Source organism: Sphaeramia orbicularis, chromosome 1, assembly GCF_902148855.1.
Source record: "Sphaeramia orbicularis chromosome 1, fSphaOr1.1, whole genome shotgun sequence".
Classification (NCBI taxonomy): Eukaryota; Metazoa; Chordata; class Actinopteri; order Kurtiformes; family Apogonidae; genus Sphaeramia; species Sphaeramia orbicularis.
The window spans coordinates 7,218,983-7,245,073 of record NC_043957.1 but is presented as its reverse complement, the minus strand read 5'-3'; the positions used below and the strand labels follow the sequence as shown (position 1 = coordinate 7,245,073).

Here is a 26,091-nt window from a genome sequence, read left to right as displayed (position 1 = left end):
TATAGCCTCGTATTATCTGGGTCCATTGAATATACCATGCTTTTATTTTGAAAAACACTTTTCGGAAATTAAAACCCCTTTTCCGCTTTTACTCCATTCGTCCGGAAGCGAATCAGCTGTGTGTCGGTCACCAGAGTTTACACGTTATTAAAAGTCATTTAAAGGAGTATTTTTTGTACATATTATGTCCTCAAACAACATGGCAGATCCGAGGAGACAAAATAAGATACTGAGGTGAGTGTTTTGTTCAGGTAGACACGTTTATCTAAAGATATTAGCATTAGTTAGGGATGCTAACAAGCTAGCGTCAATCTTTTAACACGTTTCGGTAGTAAAGCCTAAACGGATTATCTGTCATTTGGGACGTTTATTCAGCACAAATATTTAATATATAGCGGTTGTATCTCTGTTATATAAAATATAACGATTATAAAGTCCTGTCTAAGTCGCAGATGTGTTTTTCTAATCTTCTGAGACTGTGTAATAATTAGTAATCATCTTAAAGGTATGTATTTTAAAGGTGTAACTCTAACATGAGGACACGCCCCTTATTTTAGAGAGACAGACTTATACAGAAATGTACTTTATTCATTGTATGAGATCATGTCACAGCAGTGCATACAGTGAACACTGTACACAGTGTGATCACCCTTCATGTAGAGGTGAGATGACATACTTATAGGGACATGTGACAATGATTTTGTAAACCTTTACTCATGACAGTGGAGTTGTTTGGAATAAATACACACTACTGTCATTGTTATTTTGAAATCTTGATGTAAAAGTCTTCAGTCTCATTAGTTTGGGTTAGAGTTCGATATCCCAGACTTGGCTAGTTTGGTCGCATTTTTACACCTTTGGAATGAATTAGAAAACAAAAACTCTCGGGAAAACCAGCCTGGCTGTGGTGTCTGTCATCACTGTCTGACTTGGCTGAAGCTCTTGAGGCTAAAACAGGGACCAGGACTCATAAACATGGATCTAACACAGGCTGCAGTCTCAGACATCTGGGATAGAAAAGACTGACCAAACCTCTCTAAGATGTTTGGAGTATCTCTGGGGGCCGGAGCACTTCTCTATTCTGGCATTGTGGAAACGCATCACTATGGAAACTAATCTGCTGAGGATCATAGAACCTGCTTATTGATCTGTACCATTTGGGAGGACCTTGAGCCTCAGAATGTGAAGAACATGAGCTAGTAAGATTATGAAGGGTGTTCACCAGTGCATCAGTGGATTGTTTTGGTTGGGTTGGTGAATACCTCCATAGACAAAAGACCAACACGCTATTATGAGCAAATTTGTACTTCAGATGTCTTTTTTTTTTTTAAACTAATGTTTAATGTCTGTGTTATGATGTTTTAGGTACAAGCCCCCCAGTACAGAGACCAACCCCACCCTGGAGGATCCCACACCAGACTACATGAACCTGCTTGGAATGATCTTCAGCATGTGTGGGCTGATGCTCAAGGTGACTGACAGAACAGACAAATGCACACGTTCATACTGATGCTGCTGTGTCTCCTGTGTTTGCCTGTGTGTGTGTGTGTGTGTGTGTGTGTGTGTGTGTGTGTGTATGTGTGTGTGTGTGTGTGTTTTGGTTTGTGTGTCTATCCTAAAGGGGTTTTGCCCCTGAAGGGCAGACCTTGGTCCACCTCAATTGTTCCATTTAGAAGATTAAAGGTAAACTCACCTTTTAAGATAGAAAGCTGAAGGGCAGCTTTTGCTTTTCAAAGCAGGACAAGACAAACTAACAAAGAGAGAGAGGGGGTTGGGGGGGCTTTTGTGGCCACTGGGCTGAGGAGTGTATACGCTGAGTAAGTAATTGTATCTCCAACAGAAAATAGTCGTTTTACCTGTTTGTGGTAAGTATTAACCTCCACAAACCTCGATGTCATGTTGGCATTTTTCTTTGTAGGAAACACTGGTGATATGTTTGCACTCATGCACTATAGTGATCATGGTGCACAAAGTGAAAACTCCTGACGCTGGGCTTCAACAAACATTTTTTTAATTTACTTGCATACTTTTGAGTCCTGTGGGATCTTAAGAGTGTGGTTTGTTAGCAGACATGAGCAAATAAAAAGTGCCTCGTGAAGTATCTTTACACATAAAATGTAGCAGAGTAAACTAGAGAATACTGGTATTAAGGTTAAGGCACTTTATTGTCCCCTGATATACACACACACACACACACACACACACACACACATACAGTACCTAGTATTAGCACATATCAGGATCAGTTACCAGGTCTTCATCAGTACCTTGGTCAGGAGCATTAATCTGTCTGTATCAGAGAATGTATTTGATTAAAATACAACTGATTTTATTTTTCGATCATTTAACTCCATTCTGAACAAACTTTAAGTCGTCATTCATAGCTGTGTTGGCTCAGAGGGTTAATTCACTACATTGTACAGAATGCATTCCGTCATTGCTCTACACATAAAGAACTTTAGAAACATAAGACTAGCAGAGCAGTGAGAGGTAAAAGACACTGCTGAATACACGCAAGGTTTCAACAGCTTTAGTCTGGCGATAAAACTGTGTCTTATCTGAGAATACAATTACAAATATGTTTTAAGTAAGTTTAATACACAAATGTAGCTCATGCAAGTATTTAATTTAATTAACTGCTTTACTCAGCAAAGTGTATCCACTGTTAATACTTGGTGCTTATATAATTACCAATAGCTAGAACAAACGTCCATAACTGTTAATACTACTACTACAAATACAACTGCAAGTATGATGTTTTAGTGTTTAACAGTTGTAGAGCAGTTGGCTATGCATCCATGGGCCTCCCCCTGACCCCCCCCCCCCTCTTCAAGCTTAAAAGTACTTTATGTAAAACATGGAAGAGGTAAAGTTAACATGATAGTCTTGAATATTGGCCTATAAGTGATTGTATGTGATGATCCTACACCAGGTCCGGGAGATCCACTATCCTGCATGTTTTAGATGTATCCCTCTTCCAGCACACCTGATTGAAATGAAAAACCTGTCATCAAGCTCTGCAGAAGACTGATAATGACCGTCAGGTGGACTGGAAGAGGGAACATCTAAATAAAACATGCAGGATAGTGGCTCTCCGGGACCAGGGTTGGCCACCACTGTCCTACACAGAGACTTTTTTAACTCCTCTGCTGTTGAATCTTTTGGGAAAATATGACAAAATGTAAAACAAAAACCCATGGTAGCCATGGTAACGGTGTTCATTCTGCATTGGTTTTGTTACACTTATATCCTCCTCCTGACATCCAGTAAGTAAACATTTTTGCTATTTTACATTAAATAATTGCCTTAATTGGAAACAGCATGATGCAACAGTTTTTTCAGATACATTTTTTTTTTTATATAATGTCCTTTTCAGTGGACATTATGTTTTTTTTTTTTATTATTTTAAAGTAAATCTGTGAAACACTTGTCAACTACAGAGGACAAAAATGCATTGTTGGGTCTCAGGAGGATATTAAACTGTTAATTTATTTTACAAGGCATCATTTTGATAATATAGTTTGGTAAATTTATGTTGATTGTCTCAGTGTTGAATCTAAATTCATTCAGACTCTAAATGACTCTCTGAGGTACATGGAAACCTCATCCACTTCAGTTGATTTCAGATTGATTTGTTCGGTAACATGTCATACAAAAGCAGCTTCAGTGCTTCACATAAATACAGTTAAAACAGCAAAATGTAAAAATGGGCAGATGACAATATAGATAAATAGTGCTCCACACAAGTATGAGAAAAGTGTTGAAATACCATGAATTCTTTTAAATCCTTCATGTGTAGCATTGACAAAAACAGATCTGTTTGTTTGAGTGCTTCTCTAATGACACCATTGTCCTGCACTGGGAAGCAGAACCCCCCCCCCCCATTCGTTTGTCATGTCCAGGTTGTGTATTTGCGTGCGCTGTCCTCACCGCCAAGTGTTAAAAGTGTTTTTATTACATATCGAGTCACAGAAAAGCATAATACAGTCGTTGTTTTTTGTATTCAAACCCATGAACATTCCCACCCTGTGGCACCATTTAAAAAAAAAAAAAAAAAGAGATAATTGACAATAACAATAATAAAAAATAAATAAATAAGGAACAGAGATATTAGTCAAAGACTCGTATTAATCGGACTACTGTGGAATAAGTGAGGGATCTACCTCTTTTATATGATTCAGAACAGGTTGCCAGGTACTGATAAACTTAGTGGCACATCCTCTTATAGAATATCTGATTTTTTTCTCATGTTAAATGATGTAAAAGATCCAGAAACCAAGATTTAAATGCTGGAGGTTGTTTATCTTTCCATTTTAGTAGTATTAGTCTACGAGCTAGAAGAGTGGTGAAGGCAATTAGATTTTTATGTTTTTGGTTAAAATGAAAAGAATGTGATGTCATGCCAAATATTGCAATTGTTGCCTCAGGTTCAATATGAGGCCCTGATTCATGAGAAAGAAATTTAAATATAGACTGCCAAAAGTTTTTCAGTTTGGAATAAAACCAGAACATATGAGACAGTGTGGCCGGTTCAGCTTCACAACCATCACAAGTAGGATTCAAGTCCGACTGAATTTTTACCCCACCGCCAAGTGGAAAGTCCTTCTTCTCACTTCCATTCAGTGATGTTATGAAACAGACGTTCTGCTGATCCTTGTATATTCCAGCTGATGTGTGGACCTGGTGGGTTTTTTTTTGTTCCTTTCAGTTGAAGTGGTGTGCCTGGATCGCCGTCTACTGCTCTTTCATCAGCTTTGCCAACTCCAGAAGTTCAGAGGACACCAAACAGATGATGAGCAGCTTTATGTGAGTAGTTCCATGCCATGTCAATACGTTCATTTGCCTGTTGTTTATCATTTCTTTACTATTGGGTAGGGACTAGGGATGCAAATTATTGATTAATCCATTAATCATTAGTTGGTTGACCTTGTTGATCGATTAATGATTAATTGATAAGTGGTGCTTTTCCTGAGAACCCGAATTTCTCTTTCAATAAGGTCTGTAAGAATAAAAGCTAAATATTGTTTATATACTTTGTGATAAAAGCATGTTGTATTCCTTAATGACTGATTTATTGAACCATTAGATACAGAACAGACAATGACATTTATGGAGTAGAACTAAAGAAAATCAACAGAGAAATCATGTAAAACTAGAAAAGCACTCGGAGAGTGCAGACCTCCGCCGAGGCAGATAAGTCCCTCCCCCCAATCACCACCAAAATTTAATCATTTGTTTCTTGTGCCAGTATCAACATTTCCTGCAAATTTTCATCCACATCAGTCCATAACTTTTTGAGTTATCTTGCACACGGACAGACAAATAAACAGACAGAGAGACAAACCAACGCCGGCAAAAACATAACCTCCTTGGCGGAGGTAAAAAAAAATGGATCTGAAGAGGGGCAGTTTAGAAGAAATGCGCATTTCTGACTTTGTATCCTTACCTGACACGATGGAGTGAGGAGATGCTGTGCCTGCCCCCCCCCCCCGGCTCTGTCCACCGTACCATTACCAACCCATCATATCTGATGACCATGAAAAGATGAATAACTGTATTTTACACCAATTATTTACATGTACTGATAGGATTAGTGGATCAGAAGTTATTAAACCAGTGGTCTCAAACATGCATCCCAGGGGCCAAATGCGTCCCGTCAAAGGTTCCAGTCCGGCCCCTGGGATGAATTTACAAAGTGTAAAAATTCCACAGTCAAGGCTGTGGAACTCATTTTAGTTGCGGTTCCACATACAGACCAATATGATCTACAGTCAAATAATAACAGCAGAAGAACCGACAAAAAAACAATGACTGCAGATTTTCTTCTTGGTTTGATGTGAAAAAAATAATATTGCACCATACCTATAAATAATGACAACTTCAAATATTTGTCTTTGTTTTAGTGCAAAAAATGACATTAAATTATGAAAATATTTACATTTCCAAACTATCCTGTAACAATAAAATATGAATAACCTGAACAAATATGAACAACCTGAAATGTCTAAAGAAAATTCAGCCCAATTTGAACTCTTTTCTGCCTGTTCCTCAGTGTTTAGTGTCTTTGTAGATCTGATCCAGAATGCACATGGACAAATGAGAAGTTGAGGCAGAATATTGTTAAAATTGCACTGATTTTTCTAAAGAAATTTCAGTTTTTTCAAGTTATTCACATCTTTTTTGTTTGGATAGTTTATAAAATTAAGTATTTTCATAATTTAATGGGCTTTTTTTGCACTAAAACAAAGACACAATGTGGAGTTGTCATTATATATAGATTATTATGCTATTATTTTACTGGTCTGGCCCACTGCAGATCAAATCGGGCTGAATGTGGAACCTGAAAGAACATGAGTCTGAGAGCCCTGTGGTAAACAGTTTAGATTAGTAGATGGTTTGGTTGGCAGTGGATGTTTGGGTTTTTAAGGGTTAATATCATGATGTTGAATGAGAATGTTTGTTTGTACGCCACATGTGGTAGTCCTCGTTTTGTGCTGAAGCTCCTGTGTGTGTGTGTGTGTGTGTGTGTGTGTGTGTTTACATTGAAGGGTTGAATTATGCAGCTTTCAGACTGTTGGATGGACGTGGGTTCGTCTGGTACTCAGACAAGTCGACTCTGCTCTAACGTCCAAAAGCTTTTAACGTTGTGACCTCCAGGGGCGGCACGTCTCCATTTGGATATAAAAGTGAACTACAGTAGGGCACCTGTCCAGGAAACACCGGGGGGGGGTTGATGACGACAGGCCCCTCGGCCCATCGTCTAGATGAGGTTATTAAAGATGAGCTATACGCCCCTGTAGTTTCATAACACTGAATGTTTGGCTCAGCACATAATATCAGATGATGAAGTTAATGCAGTGGCCTGGTGCATGTATACGCTGGTTCAAGGCCAGTTTCAGGACATTTGTCAATAGAAGAGATCTGTGTAAGTATCCCTGAGGTATTAAAGGTGCACGTTTACACTGAAGGTGAGAACTGTGGAGGGCAGGAATGACAGTCAGGTTAACATAAGAGCAGATATACTCTATTGATTCATCCAATTCAAATGTACAGCAGCACAATATGGACAATAAACGTCAAATACAACAGAATAATACAAAGATAAAAATTTAAAAATTTGTTAAAATGACTACAAATTACAATAATAATAATAGTCATAATAATCATAATAATAACAGTAATAATATTAAAAATAGACAGTTTGGACTTTTTTTTTTTTTTTACACCGTTTTCCTTGTGTTTTTTTGTTTGTTTGTTTTTCCTGTTGTTTCCAGTGTTGGTGGTGATTTTCCTTTATTATTATTATTATTATTATTATTTTTTTTTTTTTACTGTGTTTTTACTGAGTTTTGTCCATGGTGCTGTTTTATGGAGTTAAACTGGTGTCAAAAAGCAGCTGGACTGATTTGGAAATAAACAGCCAAAAACTAAAACTACTGGGCCAAACTACTGGTTTTTGGAGTTCAGAAATAAAGTGATCAGAAAAAGAAAAGCAAAACAATCAAGAAAATCATCAAAAGTTATCAGAATATTTCATAAATGTAAGAAATTAAACAAAAGTATTCAACATATGAATGAAAATGAACAAAAAAGACCAGAACAAAATTATCAAGTGAATGATCTGAAAAATAGCAACAATAATCAACAAAATTGGCTGAAATGAATAAATATGAACCAAAATCAACAAAATGAGTGAGAAGAACAAAAAATATGTTAAAAATAATGATCAAAATGAATAATTCCAGGTGTGTTCCAGTTCCCAGTTGATGTTCAACATCCTAAATCTCTTATTGATGTTCATTCTAGTGCCTTATTTAGTCCAAACCTGTCAAACTTCAGTTCCTCTCTTTGTCTTTTTCTGTTCTACCACCTGTTTTGACCCTAAAACACACAGTAAAACAAAACCACTGAAGAAAAGGAACACAAGCACAAACTCACAGCAGCTTTAATGAACCTGAAACAGACGCAGATTCACAGCAGAACCTTTAAAGGGGGCTTAAAGGGTTAATATGTGAACCTTTCCCTTTAATCAAGGGTTAAAGGGTTAATATGTGAACCTTAACCTTTTAATCGGGGCTTAAAGGGTTAATATGTGAACCTTTCCCTTTAATCAAGGGTTAAAGGGTTAATATGTGAACCTTAACCTTTTAATCGGGGGTTAAAGGGTTAATATGTGAACCTTTCCCTTTAATCGGGGGTTAAAGGGTTAATATGTGAACCTTTCCCTTTAATTGGGGGTTAAAGGGTTAATATGTGAACCTGCCCCTTTAATTGGGGGTTAAAGGGTTAATATGTGAACCTGCCCCTTTAATTGGGGGTTAAAGGGTTAATATGTGAACCTTTCCCTTTAATCGGGGGTTAAAGGGTTAATATGTGAACCTTTCCCTTTAATCGGGGGTTAAAGGGTTAATATGTGAACCTTTCCCTTTAATCGGGGGTTAAAGGGTTAATATGTGAACCTTTCCCTTTAATCGGGGGTTAAAGGGTTAGTATGTGAACCTTTCCCTTTAATCGTGGGTTAAAGGGTTAATATGTGAACCTTTCCCTTTAATCGGGGGTTAAAGGGTTAATATGTGAACCTTTCCCTTTAATCGGGGCTTAAAGGGTTAATATGTGAACCTTTCCCTTTAATCGGGGGTTAAAGGGTTAATATGTGAACCTTTCCCTTTAATCGGGGGTTAAAGGGTTAATATGTGAACCTTTCCCTTTAATCGGGGGTTAAAGGGTTAGTATGTGAACCTTTCCCTTTAATCAGGGGTTAAAGGGTTAAACGACAGCTCCTTTGTCTTTCATCTGCAGGTTGTCCATCTCTGCCGTCGTCATGTCCTACCTCCAGAACCCACAGCCCATGTCACCGCCGTGGTAACCAGGGACCGACAACAGAGACCACGAGACGCCAGACGTGGACTGTGGACGGCGAGACGGCGGATGGGCCCCCATGGCCATCAGAGACAGAACAGAAGATAACAGGACCAACTCCAGGACCAGGAGAGGTGGATCTAACGTCACTGTCAGACTCTGTTTACTCTCTGTCGTCTTGTTTCACCCTTTTTCTATTTCATCGGTGAATGACCCTTTCCACTTTCGGGCCACTGCACAGTGTTCTGAATAAACACGTACGGTTTCTGGTGGAACTACTCACTGTTCTTCATTTATATGTATTTATGACAAATAAACGTAAATTTACCAGCTGATAATTTGTAGATACTCCACTTACGTATATCAAGGACACAAGGAATTGGACTCCAGTTTATCCGTAGATCTCATGCATTATAGAGTACAAAAGTACAAGAAAGTGTTTAATAAAGAGAAAGTGTATAAAATGGTTGAATGGTTTCTGTGTTTACAGTTTATTCAACTGCCTGGGAAATTAAACAGCCCTAGTACTGGTTAGTTTTAGCGTACAGCGTTCTGGAACAGAGGGATGACCCTGGACTGGTGCAGGTCTAGAATGTGTGTGGGGGGTGTTAGATCAATGCCAAGGTTCCCCTCTGCATCCCACATTGACTGTCTAGAGTAGAGTAGAGTACAGTACAGTAGAGTACAGAAATGTAGAGTACAGTGCAGTAGAGTACAGTACAGTAGAGTACAGAAATGTAGAGTACAGTGCAGTAGAGTACAGTACAGTAGAGTACAGAAATGTTGATTACAGTAGAGTAGAGTACAATAGAGTAGAGCAGAGTGCAGTAGAGTAGGCCTGGCCGTTCAGACTGAAGTCACATTGGAAAATATCAGATACGTATCAGATTTAGGACCACATATGAAAGTGGTCTGGGTCAGATTTAGGACCACATATGAAAGTGGTCTGGGTCAGATTTAGGACCACATATGAAAGTGGTCTGGGTCAGATTAGTGCTGTTTGTAACAGATCAGATCCTGGTCACATATGGACACAAAAATCAGATTTTTTTTCTCCTCCTCCTTTTCGACTTGAAAACTCCTCTTAAAATCGCTGACTCCTTTCATTGGAGCTCTTTATTTTTCCTCCTATTGTTGTTTAAACTCCGTCTGTCGCCTCCAGAACGGTGCGTTTGTTGTTTGATCGGTATCGCAGCAGAGGATCTTGAATTCGCCAGCGTCAGCAGTTATCGTGGGCATTGATCGCTGGGCTGCCTAATTTGGATATTAAAAAGCTGCCACAGTTTGCTGAGTGTAGATCTGAAGTTCAGCGGGTGATGGGCCGGAGGCCATTTTAACTCTTTCAAGCATGAATTATAAGAACTAATCAAGATATTTTTCCCCCTGAGTGTTTTTATTCCTCTTTAGGCATGAAAAAAACAATGCGATTGAAAATGTTTTTAAGAACCTATTTTTCATGGAGTTACAAAAATGTCCACTCAGCTGGACACCATGTGTTTAATGTTTGAAGCAAAGAAACCTATTTGATTGATATACTGTATGAAAACTATGAAATAAAAACATTTTTAATGCTGCTAATCTGATGCTTACTCACATCTTAACATACCCTAATACTAGTCACAACTCACTTCATGAAGATAATATGCAAAACAAAAGAACAACCGTTAATTACAGTCTTACAATAATAACAAGTAACTGACTTCCACTCAAACATGTTTGTGCAGATCAGGTTTATCAAGAACAGCAAAGTCACAGTAATGGACGAAATGTCAGTGTATGAGATGATGCATAAACGTTCACTGTGTTGGCAGATATGGAACTAAAACAACAAAGTCCATGAATGTATAAGAGAACAGCTGAAGAATAGTCCACTGTAGTGACCACTATGCACGAAGGGGTTAATTCAATGTCATCTCTGGCATTGTGCTCTGTTGGGCCCGGCCGAAAGGTGGGAGATGACTGGGACATGAAGTTCCACAGTAGGACCACTAGAGGGCACCACAGCACCACAGATCTGAGGAAACACTATCCAGCTCTGCCGCCTTCATCTGTTCACATCAGTTTGGGAAGAAAAGCAACCACATGTCTCTTCAACACACATTTCTCCGTCTTTTTCTGTGGGTCCCCCTTTGGAGGACCATAAACCTCCAGCCCCCCTCCCCCAACCGCAACAACATTAGAACAGTAATGGTGCAATTAGAACTTTTATTGAAAGAAACATCAATATCGTAATAGTACTTTTTTGTCTGTGTAGGTTCTCATTTGCTCAGGTCATCGTCTTTCTTGGTAGTTCTTCTTCCAGTTTAGCTAAACCAGTCCAGGTGAACCAAGAAGTACCAAGGAAAATACTTCTTTTGCTTTTCCTTGAATAATTTTTTGTTCAGATCAGCCCCCCCCCCCCCATCACCACCAAGATTTAATCGTTTGTTCCTTGTGGCAGTATCAACATGTCCTGAAAATTTCATCCAAATCCATCCATAACTTTTTGAGTTATCTTGCTAACAGACAGACAAACAAACAAACCCCGATGAAAACATAACAGGTAATAACTTAGATTTTTGCTTGAATAATACAAATAAACTCAACCTCCCTGTTCCCTGAGACAATATTTTTCCAAATAAAAATTTAAAATGTACAATTATCTCACAACTAAGACAATAAAGCTACTTTTTTTTAAGAACAACAAACACATTTTGGTAACAGAAGCCTCTTTTCCACATCACCTCTGTTCTGGAATATTCCTCCTTTCTTCTGTCCCATCGTCTGTGTAAATAAAATGGTGGATCATGTGGTTCCACCTCTGGAACTCCTCTGAAGGTTGGAACAGAGCCCTGATAAAGGTGGAACCAGGATTCAGGAATGCTATGGAAAAGGAACACCTCTGGTTCCAACCAAGGGAGGACATTTGGATGACGTATTGTGTGTGCGACCCCCGCACCGAGGGACAATTTTAAAAATGACTGTGGGCCATGTACAGTAAACAAACAAATCAACATGTCTTTAAATTTTTTACTTAACCTTCTAAGACCCAGGAAATGTCAGCAAAGTACAAGGTTTTTTGTTTTTTATTAAATAAGTGCCTATATTTGATACATCCTGATGCAACAGTTTTTTCTAATGCAGTTTTTAAAATTTTTATGGAACGTTCTTTGTGGTGGACAGTTTTTTTTGTATAAAGTTGTGAAAGTGTTGTCCACAAATGTGGACAGAAAACCCATAGCTGGGTCTTATTTCTACCTGCCTTTCCTTTGCACTGGTCTGTTGCATATTGCTGCTGTAAACTGTTAAATTTGCCCATGATGGGATCAATAAAGTCTTACCTTAACGCCACCAGACAGATGTGGACCTGGGGACACACTCAGATCCACCAGCTGTTGTCTTTTCAGGTGGAGGACTCTATCCATGAGAACATCTGTGGAACGATGAAAGACGGGACAACTCTGGTGAGGTTAGCAACACCACTATGCACCGAGTATTTCCAACGCACACGTTATCTGTCAGACTCTCCGCTGTGTCCCCGCCCCTTTGATTCCAGAATGCAGGTCCGTTGTGTAAAAGTCCAGCCTGTCTCACCTCTGTTCCTCCGTTGTCTGTGGAAATCAGAAAATGGAGGAAAAAAGATAGGATCACCATCTGACCTTTGACCTGGATCTGTGTGTAAAAGAGGCTAAAGATGAACATGTGACCAATACCAGTGGGTTCATGAGCCCGTTTCCATTGGACATGTGAGAACATTTAAGTCCAAACTGGTCCAAAACACAAACCTGTGTGTCCATGTGTCTTTTCCAGTCCAGTCCTTGTCCTTTGTCCAAACCTAAACTCTTTGTCTAGTCTAGTGACAGATCACCATGGTAACAGATTGGTTTAATGTCCGTTCATAAAATGAGTCCATCAAACATTAGTTCCACCTGATACATGTTCCAACCTGAAGAACCCCCCATGACTGTTCTGAACCCATAAAGACCCAGTGATACTTTTGTGTCAGTTCCCTAATTATTATTTTTTCTCTCAAGTTAACCCTTGTTAAATGATTTATCACCATTTATTCTAATATTATCCTCTGTATTTTGTATTTTTCAGTATAAATCAGGTAGTTTTCTAGATTTAATTCACTAATCATGTAGATGTTCATTAAAACTCAGATTAAAATTGAGGATTATTACATAAAAAAACAGAAAACTGAAGAAAAACTGACATTTTCATCAAAATCTCTCATTAACTGAACATAAACCCAGTGTGTCCATCCACTGTCGTTGATCCAACTCCATGGGTTTGTTTGTTTATTTATTTATTTTTATTCAATTTCATTCAATTTGTGGCTTATTTTGTTCTTGTTGCTTGATTATTTTGGCTGTTTTTGTTCATTTTGTTGTCTATTTTATTATTTTTTCCTTCCGTTTCATTCAGTTTGTTGCTTTGAAATTTTTTTTTGTTGGTTTATTATTTATTTTGTTCATTTTGTTGATCAGTTTGGCTGTTTCTGTTCCTCTTTTTGCATTTTTGACTTTTTTTTTTTTTTTTTACTTAATTTTGGTACATTTTTGCCTTATTTTGTCCACGTAATTTAAGATTTTGTAAAATTTTGATTCATTTTTGTTCATTTTATTTATTGTTTCTTTTTATTCTTATTATTTAATATTTTAACTCCATGGGTTTTACTGGTGAATCAATGTTGTAGAAAATGACGGTGTTTCCCCAGTAACTACAGAGCCTCTGAACGTCCAAATATAGTCATATTTGATGACCATGAAAAGATGAAGAAGTGTATTTTACACCAATTATTGACGTGGCTTGATAGTTCAGTTTATTGCCGTTTGCAATAGGAACCCACATTGGACAAAAGGTGCAATAAGCTCATTTCGTATTCCATTGGATTAGTGGATCAACAGGTATTAGTTCCATCAGTATGCGGTTGTAGTTGGTGCATGTTTGGGTGTTTATGGGTTAAACCCGTCTGTTTAATGTGGTTGGTGTTGGACTGCTGTGGCAGAGCAGCGTCAACGCTGCAGTCGTGGTGGATTGGACTTCATTTGCTTGTGTGTGTGCTGTATGTGTGGACATGGTCCCTGCTGAGGCTCTGCAGTACGACAGCCGGGCTGTTTTGTGTGTCCTTAAATGAGGTTAAACCGCTTGAACCTCTGCACATTTTGAATCCCTAATGTGTGTGTCCGAAAAAAAAAAAAAAAACAACCCAAAAACCTGACTGTACAGCATGCCTACAGCCCTCAGTTGTCAGGGCTAAAAGGTAAAACAGCAGAAGTGTTGGGGTCAAGGTGCTGAGGGGGGCATCATCCTGCAGGCCGTCACACACCCAGACACAAAAGTAGAGCTTTTCAACACAACCTGACAGAAGGATCAGAGTGAAGCACTGCAGAAAACATGCTTAGTTTGCTGCCAGTCCAGTGTTTTCAGACGGCTTTTCCTGCAGGATCAGACTTCCTGGTTGAATCCCTGTGACTTTGGTCCTGCTGCTTTAGCCTAGTTGCCTAAAATTACCTCCATCGTTCACTGTTGCCCTCCTAATCTCCTCCCTTTATTCTCTTAAAGACACACACCTGAGATCGACCCAACAGCAGTTCCACAGACAAAGGAATCAATTAGGAGGAAAAAAAAAACATCACAGAGGGTTCATGAAAAGGTGGTGGTCCGATAAACTTTTGGTATCAGTTATCGTCGGTCGTCCATCAGTAAACTATTTTTCTAGAATCTTTTTGTCTGAAACCATCGGTCAGAATGACTGGATATTTGTTGTGGAACATCTTTGGGGTAAGGTCTACCAAGTGTGTTCAAAGAATTGGGAAATATTGATTTGTTTTTGGTTTGGGGTGACACGGTGGTGCAGTGGTTAGCACTCATGTGCCTCACAGCAAGAAGGTCCTGGGTTCGATTCCAACACCAGTCGAGAGGGGGTGGGACCTTCCTGTGTGGAGTTTTGCATGTTCTCCCCGTGTCTGCGTAGGTTCTCTGTGGGTAGTCTGGCTCCTCCCACCATCCAAAAGACATGCACTGATAGGTTAATTGGTTAATCTAAATTGCCCATAGGTGTGAATGTGAGAGTGATTGTTTGTCTCTATATGTTCAGCCCTGAGATGAACTGGCGACTTATCCAGGGTGTACCCCGCCTTTGCCCCTATGGAGCTGGGATAGGCTCCAAGCGACCCCCGTGACCCTAGTGAGGATAAAGTGGGTTCAGAAAATGAATGAATAAATGAATGATTTTTTTGGAATATTTCATGAATTTTGTAAATGCTACAAATCCCCATTGGTTTATAACACATTTCACTATTACTAGTACTACCCAGACAGTTTACCATTACTAGTGCTACTAAGATGGTGGATGGAGGTGCTTGTTTTACGCTCATTTAATGACAGATTGGGCTGAAAAAGACACTTTTCTTGGGATTTACATGTACAGTAGTTGAATTGGATGTAAAGTCATATTCTCAGTAAATCTAATATCCACCAGTGGTTCGGTGGCTTTTGCAGATTATATCAAAGTAAAAATCACACATTCCTTACGCATAAACAGCAAATTTTTTAGTCCAACTAAAGGCTCTGATAAAAATAATGGTATCAGTTATCGTCTGTAAACACTTTATCAAGAATCTTCTTCTCTGACACTGTCAGAATGACTTCATATTTGTTGTGGCACATCTTTGGGGTAAGGTCGACCAAGTATGTTCAAAGAATTGGGAAATATTGATTTTTTGGAATATTTCATGAATTTTTAAAAGGCTACAAATCCTCATTGGTTTATAATGGGACACATTAACCTGAAAACAGTTGAAGATAATATATTTACTATTGGTAATAGATAGGAAGTCACATATGGGCTTTCATTTGGTGCCATGACCTTTGACCTTGAGTGACCTTCAAAGGTCAAACAAATGTCAGTTAATGTCTTTTAATATGCTGTTGGACGACGGGAGCCTTGGTCCTGTTTTTTTTTTTTTTTTTTTTTTAGTGTTCCTATTTTGCTGTTTGTGGTGTGATCATGATCTGGGGATGAAAACAAGAAGCACATCTCCACCGTGTAGTTCAGGGGTCTCAAACATGCATCCCGGGGCCAACTGCGTCCCACCAAGGGTTCCAATCCGACCCCTGGGGTGAATTTACAAAGTGCATAAATTCCACAGTCAAGGCTGTGGAACTCATTTTAGTTGTGGTTCCACATACAGACCAATATGATCTACTGTCAAATAATAACAGCAGAAGAACCGACAAAAAAGAATGACTTCTTGGTTTGATGTGGAAAAAAGAACATTACATGATTTATGGAAGTAAATGTGTGTCATTATATTTTGAATTATAGAAGACATTGAATTTCTAGCACTGAATTTTTTTGGCACTGAAATTAAGTATCTGAATTGTTTGTCTCTGAATTCAACTATGTTCATAAATTTAGAATGAAAAAAATTCAGATGCAAACATTCAGATACTTAATTTCAGTGCAAAAAATGCAGATACTTAATTTCAGTGCAAAAAAAAATTCAAATACTTAATTTCAGTGCAAAAAAATCAGTGTTAGAAATTCAATGTCTTATAATTCAAAATCTGATGACAGATTTAATTCCATAATTATGCCTATAAATAATGACAACATCAAATTTGTCTTTGTTTTAGTGCAAAAAATAACATTAAATTATGAAAATATTTACATTTACAAACTATCCTGTAACAATAAAATGTGAATAACCTGAACAAATTTGAACAACCTGAAATGTCTAAAGAAAATTCAGCCCAATTTGAACTCTTTTCTGCCTGTTCCTCAGTGTTTAGTGTCTTTGTAGATCTGATCCAGAATGCACATGGACAAATGAGAAGTGGAGGCAGAATATTGTTAAAATTGCACTGATTTTTCTTAAGAAATTTCAGTTTTTTCAAGTTATTCACATCTTTTTTATTTGGATAGTTTATAAAAGTAAGTATTTTCATAATTTAATGGGATTTTTTGCACTAAAACAAAGACAAAAATTAGCAGTTGTCATTATTTCTAGGTTATTCTGTTATTATTTTACTGGTTCGGCCCACTGCAGATCAAATCAGGCTGAATGTGGATCCTGAAAGAACAGGAGTTTAAGAACCCTGGCAGACAGTTAACCACCACTAGTACTACTGAGATGATGAACCCTTTCATGCATAGTGGTCACTACAGTAGACCACTATTCTACAGCTGTTCTCTTGTATATTCATGGATTTTGTTGTTCTTTTCTTTTCATTTTTTCTTTTTCTTTTTTTTTTTTTTTTTTTTTTTTACACATATCTTTATTAAAGTTTTAAGACACTACATATCTTTTCTGACATGAATTGGTAACATTATGTAGATCTCTCCTGATCATAAACCCCCAGAATTACAAGCCCTCCCCAGAGTTTTCTCACAATTTATCAGTAAAGACATGTTTCTGTGCATCAAAAATTAAACGTGTGGTGTCCAGCTGAGTGGACATTTCTGCAACTTCATGAAAAATAGGTTCATAAGAATTTTTTTTCATTATTATTTTTTTATGCATTTTTTTTTTTTTAATTTTTTAAATTATTTTTTATTTTATTTATTTATTTGTATTTATTTTTCAGAAGAAAATTTTCAATCGCATTGTTTTTTCATATCTAAAGAGGAATAAAAACACTCAGGAAAAAATTTGATTAAGGTTCTCATAATTCGTGCATGAAAAGGTTAATTAAGGGACAAATCTTACATAGTTTTCCTTTAAAACCAGGCAAAGAGAGAAAAAAAAAGAGGTGTGTGTGTGTGTGTGTGTGTGTGTGTGGGGGGGGGGGGGGGGGGGGGGGGGGGGGGGGTGTCAGCGCGCGCACAGACGCATCCTCCAGCCCCAAACCCCGCCTCCCTCCACTCCTCCACTCCATGCTCCGGTGCCGGCTTCTCCTCCTCCTCTCCTCGGTCGGACCCTCCCTCCTTCCTTCCTTCCTTCCCTCCTTCCTCAGTTCTTCTGTGGACCTGAGGATGTTCTGGATGTGAACATGGAGTTTCCTTCTCCTCCGCTGTTGGAACACACGCCGCCGGTTTCCGTCCTCCGCCCGTCCGCCTCTGCCAGCGCCGCTCACCGGTTCCCAGCCGCCGCCTCCTCCGCCCGACAGGTGACCGTCCGCCGGGGCCGGGACCGGGACCGGGACAGCAGCATCCGCAGCCGGTGGGCGGCTCTGGAGTCCCCGGAGCCCGCAGGAGTAGCAGCCGGCGCACGGCTCCGCACCTGACGGACAGGTGAGGTGAGGGTTGGATGATGCGGTTGTATACCTCTGCATGTCAGCAGGTCAAATGATAGAGAGCAAAGAGTTGAATGATGGATTTAATTATGAAGAGAGTCAGACAATCACCCATGTTTGAGTTGGATCAATGACAGCGGATGGACACACTGGGTTTATATGGATTAAATATAATGAAATGAATATGAATGAATGAAAAATGTAAAAAATAATAAATAAGAGTAAAAAAACTTTACTAAAAAATAAGTAAAAAAATAAATAAAATAAGCAACAAAATGAACAAAAACAGTCAAACTGATCAATAAAATGAACAAAAATTTATAAATCAACAAAATAAGTAACAACAAAATAAGCTACAAGTTGAACAGAATCGAAGAGAACATAATAAACTAGGCAACAAACTCAACAATTAATAAATATGACTGAAAAATGCATAAAATAATAAATAGTAGTCCAGAAATGGGAATAAATATGATGTAAAAGAGAATAAAATAAGCAACAAAATGAGCAAAAAAAAGTCAAGTTGATCAATAAAATGAACAAAAATATATAAGAAATCAATAAAATAAGTAACATCAACAAAATGAGCTACAAATTGAACAGAATTGATGAAAAAAAAATGATAAAATAGACCAACTCAACAATGAATAAAAATGAATGAAAAATGTACCAAATAATAAATAAGAGCTAAAAAAAACTTTACTAAAAATGAAGTAAAAAAAATAAAATAAGCAACAAAATGAACAAAAACAGTCAAACTGATCAATAAAATGAACAAAAATTTATAAGAAATCCACAAAATAAGTAACATCAACAAAATAAGCTACAAATCGAACAGAACTGATGAAAAAAATTATAAAATAGACCAACTCAACAATGAATAAAAATGAATGAAAAATGCACCAAGTAATAAATGAGTCAAAAAAATTTACTAAAAATGAAATTAAAAAAATAAAATAAAATAAAACAAGCAATAAAATGAACAAAAATTTATAAGAAATCAACAAAATAATGAAATAGATGACAAACTCAACAATAATAAAAATGAATGAAAAATGCACGAAATAATAAATAGTGGTCAAAAAATTTACAAAAATTAAGTAAAAAAAAAAAAAATCAACCATAGGAACAAAAACAGTCAAACTGATCAATAAAATAAACAAAAATTTATAAGAAATCAACAAAATAATAAGTAACATCAACAAAATAAACTGCAAGTTGAACAGAATTGAAGAGAAAATAATAAAATGGATGACAAACTCAACAATTAATAAAAATGAATGAAAAATGCATCAAATAATTAATAGTAGTAAAAAAATGTGCTAAAAATGAAGTAAAAAATGAATAAAAAGAGCAACAAAATGAATAAACAGTCAAATTGGTCAATGAAATGAACGAAAATTTATAAGAAATCAGCAAATAAGTAATATCAACCAAATAAGCTACAAGTTGAACAGAACTGAAGAAAAAATAATAAAATAGACGACAAACTCAACAATGAATTAAAATGAATGAAAAATGCACCAAAGAATAAATAATAGTCAAAAAAATGAAGTAAAAAAGAACAAAATAAGCAACACAATGATCAAAAACAGCCAAACTGATCAATAAAATAAACAAAAACTTATAAGAAATCAACAAAATAATAAGTAACATGAAGAAAATAAGCTGCAAGTTGAACAGAATTGAACAGCTGGATCAGTGACAGGATGGAGATGATTGTTTTACGTTCAGTTAATGACAGATTGGACTGAAACAGACACTTTTCTTGGGATTCACATGTAGTTGAGTTGGACGTAAAGTCATCTTCTCAGTAAATCTAATATCCGTCAGTGGTTCGGTGGTTTTTGCAGATTATATCAAAGTAAAAGTCACACATTCCTTCTGTATAAACAGCTGGTTTTTTAGTCCAACTAAAGGCTCTGATAGAATATTGGTATCAGTTATCGTCCGTAAACACTTTTTCCAGAATCTTCTTCTCTGAAACCGACAGAATGACTCCATATTTGTTGTGGAACATCTCTGGGGTAAGGTCGACCAAGTTTGTTCAAAGAATTGGGAAATACTGATTTTTTTTTTTTAAATACATTTTTGACATTTTCTGAATCCCCCATTAGTTTAGAATGGGACACATTTCAAAGTGCTGTAACTTCAAAACAGTTGAAGATATTGAAATATTTACTATTGGTAACAGACAGGAAGTCACAGATGGGCTTTGATTTGGTGCTGTGACCTTTGACCTTTAGTGACCTTGAAAGGCTAAACCCAGACCATAGATTCTGGGTATCGATGCATTTTTAGCATGTTTTTTTTTTTTTTTTTTTTGCTTCACCACTCTGTCAATCTGAAGCAAGCAACCAATAGAAATCCAGCCTTCTGCTCCTGTAGGTCCCGCCCATCACCTTCAGTTGAACTTACGATCAAATCATTCGCACAAGATTTAGAGATACAAAAGCTTTGGACTTTGAAACAAAACTTTTAAAATGACATAACATTTTGGCTTTGCAAACAGATGTTTCAGATTTGAAATGAAAGAAAATAAGAACACAATCCATTTTGTTAAGATTAAAAATGTTTAAACCTTCATTTTTTTTTTCAATTCTTGACTTTTTTTGTTTCTAAACTGTAGTTTTTTTTTTACCTCTGCCAGGAGGTGTTGTGATCACTTTGCTTTGTGTGTTTGCGTGCGTACGTGTTTGTTTGTTTGCGTGTTTGTTTGTTTGTTAGCAAGATAACTCAAAAAGTTATGGATGGATTTTCATGAAATTTTCATGAAATGTTGATAGTGGAACAAGGAAGAAATGATTAAGTTTTGGTGGTGATGGGTGTGTGTGTGTGGGGGGGATCTGTCTTGGCGGAGGTCTGCGCTCTCTGAGTGCTTTTCTTGTGTTTGCCTGTTTTTTTTTCGTTGCTTGAATAATAAAGACACAAAATTATCTTCATATCATACTGCTGATATCAGTCCATAAGGTACGGAAGCGTATTGCATTCACACAAAAAACACAAATTAGCGAGATAATTATCTCAGAATTATGAGAAAAAATAAGTTTAAAAAAATTCAGCTCTGTTTTTCTGAATTAACAAGATAACTATCTCGTAAAAACAGAGCCGAATTTTTATTTTTTCAGAAAACAGTATCTCGTTAATTCAGAAAAACAGAGCTGATTTTTTTCTTTATTTTTTCTCGTAATTACAAGATAATTTTCTTGTTAATTCGGAAAAACAGAGCCAAATTTTTGTGTGTGTGAATGCACTATGCTTCCGTAATAAGGAAGTCCATCCATGAGTTTAATCACATGTGTTTCAGCGTAAACAAAGCAAACTCAAGCATTTAGTTTGTATCCACTCAAACTCAGACTCAGTTTTATTGTCATTTGATCAATGGTACATGATAGAACAAATATAGTTAGACAGGTCTGGGTTTGTAGCATAAGAAAAATAAAGAATAAGAACAGAAAATAGAACATAAAGGTAAGTAGGGTGGAAAAAAGTTACAATTAAAAAAATTATATATATGAAACATAATAAAATAAGTTCTTAATATAGTTAGACAAGTCTGGGTTTGTAGCATAAGAAACATAAAAAACAAAAATATCAAATAGAATATAATGTTAAGTATGGCAGAATAAAGGTACTATATATATAAAATAAGTTGTTAATATGTCCAAATGTCAGTATGCAGCAGCTGTAACAGTAAAAGTGCTGGTGCATGAGCAGCAGTAGCAGTGAAATAAAGTGGCAACAGTGTTTTATGATTAAACCACTAAAATCAGCTTTTTTAAAATTCTCTCGTGCTGTTTCCCTTTTTCATGTCCTTCTTGCCTGCGACAGTGACTACAGATGGAGATGAGAGAGAAGGCTGTAAACTGGTCCAAAACATCTCTACTCTGGGTTTAATGTTTTCTGTTCACGGTCCCTGAAAAATAAAAATTAAAAAAAATAAAATAAAATAAAAGTAAAAAAAAAATAGTATTGTCTCAAAGAAAACCCAAATTAATGTCATTTATAAGAATGGATTTGATTTGTTGCCACTTTGTTCTGGAACTGCAGAGTAGGAACGGCTGCAATTAAGAGCCTCTGGAGGGCACAAATTAAAATGAATTTACCAAGTCTTTAATCCAGGGTTCTCAAACTCATGTTCTTTCAGGTTCCACATTCAGCCTGATTTGATCTCCAGTGGGCTGGACCAGTAAAACAAAAACAGAATAACCTATAAATAATGACAACTGCACATTTTGAAAATACTTATTTTTATAAACCATCCAAACAAAAAAGATGTGAACTCGAAGCACTCGGAGAGCACAGACCTCTGCCAAGGCAGATCAGTGGGCCCCCATGCCCCCCCCATCACCACCAAAATGTAATCATTTTTTCCTTGTGTCAGTATCAACATTTCCTGAAATTTTCATCCAAATCCATCCATAACTTTTTGAGTTATCTTGGACACGGACAGACAAACAAACCTACACCGACAAAAACATAACCTCCTTGGCGGAGGTGATAACCTGAAAAAACGGAAATTTCTTAAGAAAAATCAGTGCGATTTTAACAATATTATGTCTCAGCTTATCATTTGTCCATGTGCATTCTGGATCAGATCCACAAAGACACTAAACACTGAGGAACAGGCAGAAAAGAGTTCAAATTGTGTTGAATTTTCTTTAGACATTTCAGGTTGTTCATATTTGTTCAGGTTATTCACATTTTATTGTTACAGGATAGTTTGGAAATGTAAATAATTTCATAATGTTATTTTTTTTGCACTAAAACAAAGACAAAAATTTGAAGTTGTCATTATTTATAGGCATTATGGAATATGATTTTTTTCACATCAAACCGAGAGAAAATATGGAGAAAATACTGGAGAATGTCTGTATCGACAGCTGAATGTTGAACTGGAAACGTAGAGCAGCTGCAGTTTGGACGTGAAATTGTAGAAATTCATCCAGTGATTGTTTACGTGTTCTTGTAAAGAAGCGCAGACAGATTTATGTAGTTTTGAAGTGTTTATGTCCAGAGGTGGGTCATGTAGACGCCGGCATTGAAAAGAAGCAGCTCTGTACGTTATAGAAGCGACAGGAAGGCTGAGGCATTTGTTTTAAAGGTACAGTGTGTAAGATTTTTAGAGTGTTTTTTCAAATAATCAATCAAATTACTGATTATAGTTGAATAAAATAGTGCACAGTCAGTCAAAATAAAACTATCTGTTCGATTACATTTAACGTAAAGCAGAGGTTCCGAAAGTGGGGTACTTGGAAGAAGCCCTGGGGGTACTTGAAATGTTTTTGTAAAAATCCATTAAATAAGTCATCATATGCAGAATACAAAATAAATAATGAGAATTAAAGTAATCCAATCCAACTTTATTTGTAAAAGACTGTAAAACAATCACAAGTGGACCAAAGTGTTGTACAGAAGAATACATAAAAACCAAAATAAGAGTAAAATACAAGAATAGACTAAAAGACATAGAACAACTGTACAAAAAATAAATAAATAAAAAATAAGTTCATATAAATACATTGATATAATAGTTTTATTTTCAATCATCTTGTTGAAGCCTTGGTAACATTTGAAGAACATTTATATTTTATATGATTCAAATGAGTTTATTTGAGTAGGTAAGGAATTATTTTATGTTGATGAAAGGTTCATTTATTAATTAATGACCAATTTATTTATTTTTCTTCTCAATGAAAGAGGGCACTTTTCAGTTTATATTATGTGCAAAATTTACTTTAAAAAATGTGTTTTTTTTTAAAGATATTACAGTTAAATATATGTTGTTTGTTTACACAGTTATGTAAATATAAACAGACACCTTTGGCACAGGAACACATTTGGACTCATTTTTATCAGTCAGAAACGCTGAAGCCAGAGTTGGGGGTACTTGGATAAAAAAGTCTATTTCAGGGGGTACTCCACTGTAAAAAGTTTGAGAACCACTGATCTGGTTTAAATATACATAGCACTGGTACTGCTTGCTGGGCGTTGCCATTATCGACAACATTTTTTCCCTCCATGAGCCGACAGAGGACAAAAATGGAAGTAGCCTCCTGCAGAAGGGGGCGGGGCTTCTCCGTATCTTAAATCTTTTCATGTTCAATTCATGAATGTTTTTATTTTTCTACCTCGTTGCTCGATGTAAGTGACGACAGAGAAGTTGAGGTGCTCGCTATTTTGGCAGGTTGTGGAAACGAAGTATTTGAAAATCGCTAAAGATACAGCCCAGGTTTTTTGTCCCACAGTGCCAGCTGTTCGGTAAAAGGAACACCAGAACAGATAAACAGGTTTGTCTTTGCATAGATGCAGGTATTTTCTGCCACCTGAGGTTCCAGCAGTTCCACACTGTACCTTTAAGGACTCCCAATAAACTGAGTTCAGATTTATGTGACTGTATTAACTGATGAAAAACTGTTGCAGCAATATAGAAAATTGAGGATGCACACACTGAGGAGCAGGATCATCTGTGTTCCAGTGTTTCCCTTTTTATTTCCACACTAATGCCTATATTTAGCAAAACCTGTTGTAGAAGCCAATAATGTAATAACGGCCGATAAAATAATAAATTTGCCATTTTTAAAATGTAATAGGCTAATATCATAATAAAAGTCCTGAACTGATAGTGTAGTAACTTTTGGCCAATAACGTAATAACTTATTATGTGATCGGTTGGTTGCTACGTTATTGGCCTGGTAAAAAAAAAAAAAAAAAATTTGCGAGTCAGTGTGCTTGTGTGTGTGTGTGTGTGTATTTATATCTATCTATTGTGGGGGTGCAACAGTACATGTCATACTGTCATACCGTTCGGTCCACCCCACATGGTCCGATACGAGCATGTACTGCAGTACGGCTCTTTTGTAATTTTCAAATGACATTTCTGGATAACTTGTGTTTATATTAGAGCTTTGCAAGGTGACAGACTGAAGGAACTCTACTGTCACGGAGCTTGGCTAAAGCACTACGTGGCGGAGCCAGAAGCGGAGCCCAGCCCTTCCAACTCGCCTTCTGAATATTAACATTAGCATTCACATTTATAAAACCTCCTCTGATGTTGACATGTTTGTTATTATTGACTTTCTTCTTCTTCTTCTCCTACAAAAACTTTATTCTTCTTCATGGTATTTGTCCAGTATAGACAATAAGAGCGGCATCCTCTGGTGGACTGACTGAGAAACGCTCATTCCAACGACGCATGGAAGTATGAAGGCAGTGACACACGACAGTCCTACTATAATGGACGTTCTGTGTCCAACGTGTGTCCGACACGTGTCCAGATGTTTGTCCCGATGTTGCAGCATGGGAGGGTGTACAGGTGCAATGCCACTGTTGCACCATGGGAGGGTGCTATTGTACAATGGCACCACGGGTACAATGCCGCTGGTGTTAGAAACTCACGAGCCTATTTATGTACATAAAGGAACAAATGAGCCTTAAGGTTCTCCATCTGCTCCCAGTTATGTTTCGGTGCACAGCCGGCCTCCAGCCGGGCTCTGCATCCGAACCGTACCGAACCATGAACTGTGATTTAAGAACTGCAATGCATACCGAACCCTGGAGAACCTGTACCACTGCATCCCTAGTATATGGTGTGTTGAGCCCCAAACTCTGCAGTGAATGGCCTGTAATAATAATAATAATGGATTTATATAGCGCTTTTCTATGAACACATACTCAAAGCACGTACAGAGGATGATTATTATTATTATTAATATTATTATTATTATTATTATTATTATTATTATTATTATTATTATTATTATTCATTCGCTTTCACAATCCCCCTCTGGTGGTGGTAAACCAAACATTCAGACACCAGTGTAAGTAGCAGCACTGGAAGCAAGGAGGGTAAGGTGTCTTGCCCAAGGACACAACAGCACATGGACAGAGCGGGATTCAAACTGCCAACCCTTCAGTTATTGGATGACCTGCTCTACCATCTGAGCCATGGCCGCTGCACTGGATGTTTTTAAATATAATCAATCCCATCTCATCCCACAGTTCTATACT

General features: G+C 37.1%; 2 protein-coding genes across 2 annotated transcripts in view; both read left to right on the top strand.

The window, feature by feature from the left end:
- The first annotated feature begins 90 nt into the window (after window positions 1–90).
- On the top strand, window positions 91–9,291 carry wdr83os (WD repeat domain 83 opposite strand). Its single transcript, XM_030128477.1, has 4 exons — window positions 91–234; window positions 1,366–1,471; window positions 4,709–4,806; window positions 8,800–9,291. Exons 1-4 carry the CDS (start codon window positions 185–187, stop codon window positions 8,864–8,866), a joined length of 321 nt encoding a protein of 106 aa, XP_029984337.1. The 5' UTR covers window positions 91–184; the 3' UTR covers window positions 8,867–9,291.
- An 8,669-nt stretch (window positions 9,292–17,960) lies between these two features.
- cacna1ab (calcium channel, voltage-dependent, P/Q type, alpha 1A subunit, b) overlaps window positions 17,961–26,091 on the top strand; it is a 331,651-nt gene continuing 323,520 nt past the window's right edge. Inside the window, 1 exon segment of the mRNA XM_030154455.1 lies at window positions 17,961–18,079. The gene's annotated coding sequence lies outside the window, so the exon portion shown is untranslated.

Bases quoted from the DNA above. Each gene is read 5' to 3' on its own strand.
- wdr83os (XM_030128477.1), top strand. From the start codon at position 185: ATGTCCTCAAACAACATGGCAGATCCGAGGAGACAAAATAAGATACTG. The intron at 1,472-4,708 runs GTGACTGACAGA...TGTTCCTTTCAG, and splicing joins TGTGTGGGCTGATGCTCAAG to TTGAAGTGGTGTGCCTGGAT. The intron at 4,807-8,799 runs GTGAGTAGTTCC...TTTCATCTGCAG, and splicing joins CAGATGATGAGCAGCTTTAT to GTTGTCCATCTCTGCCGTCG.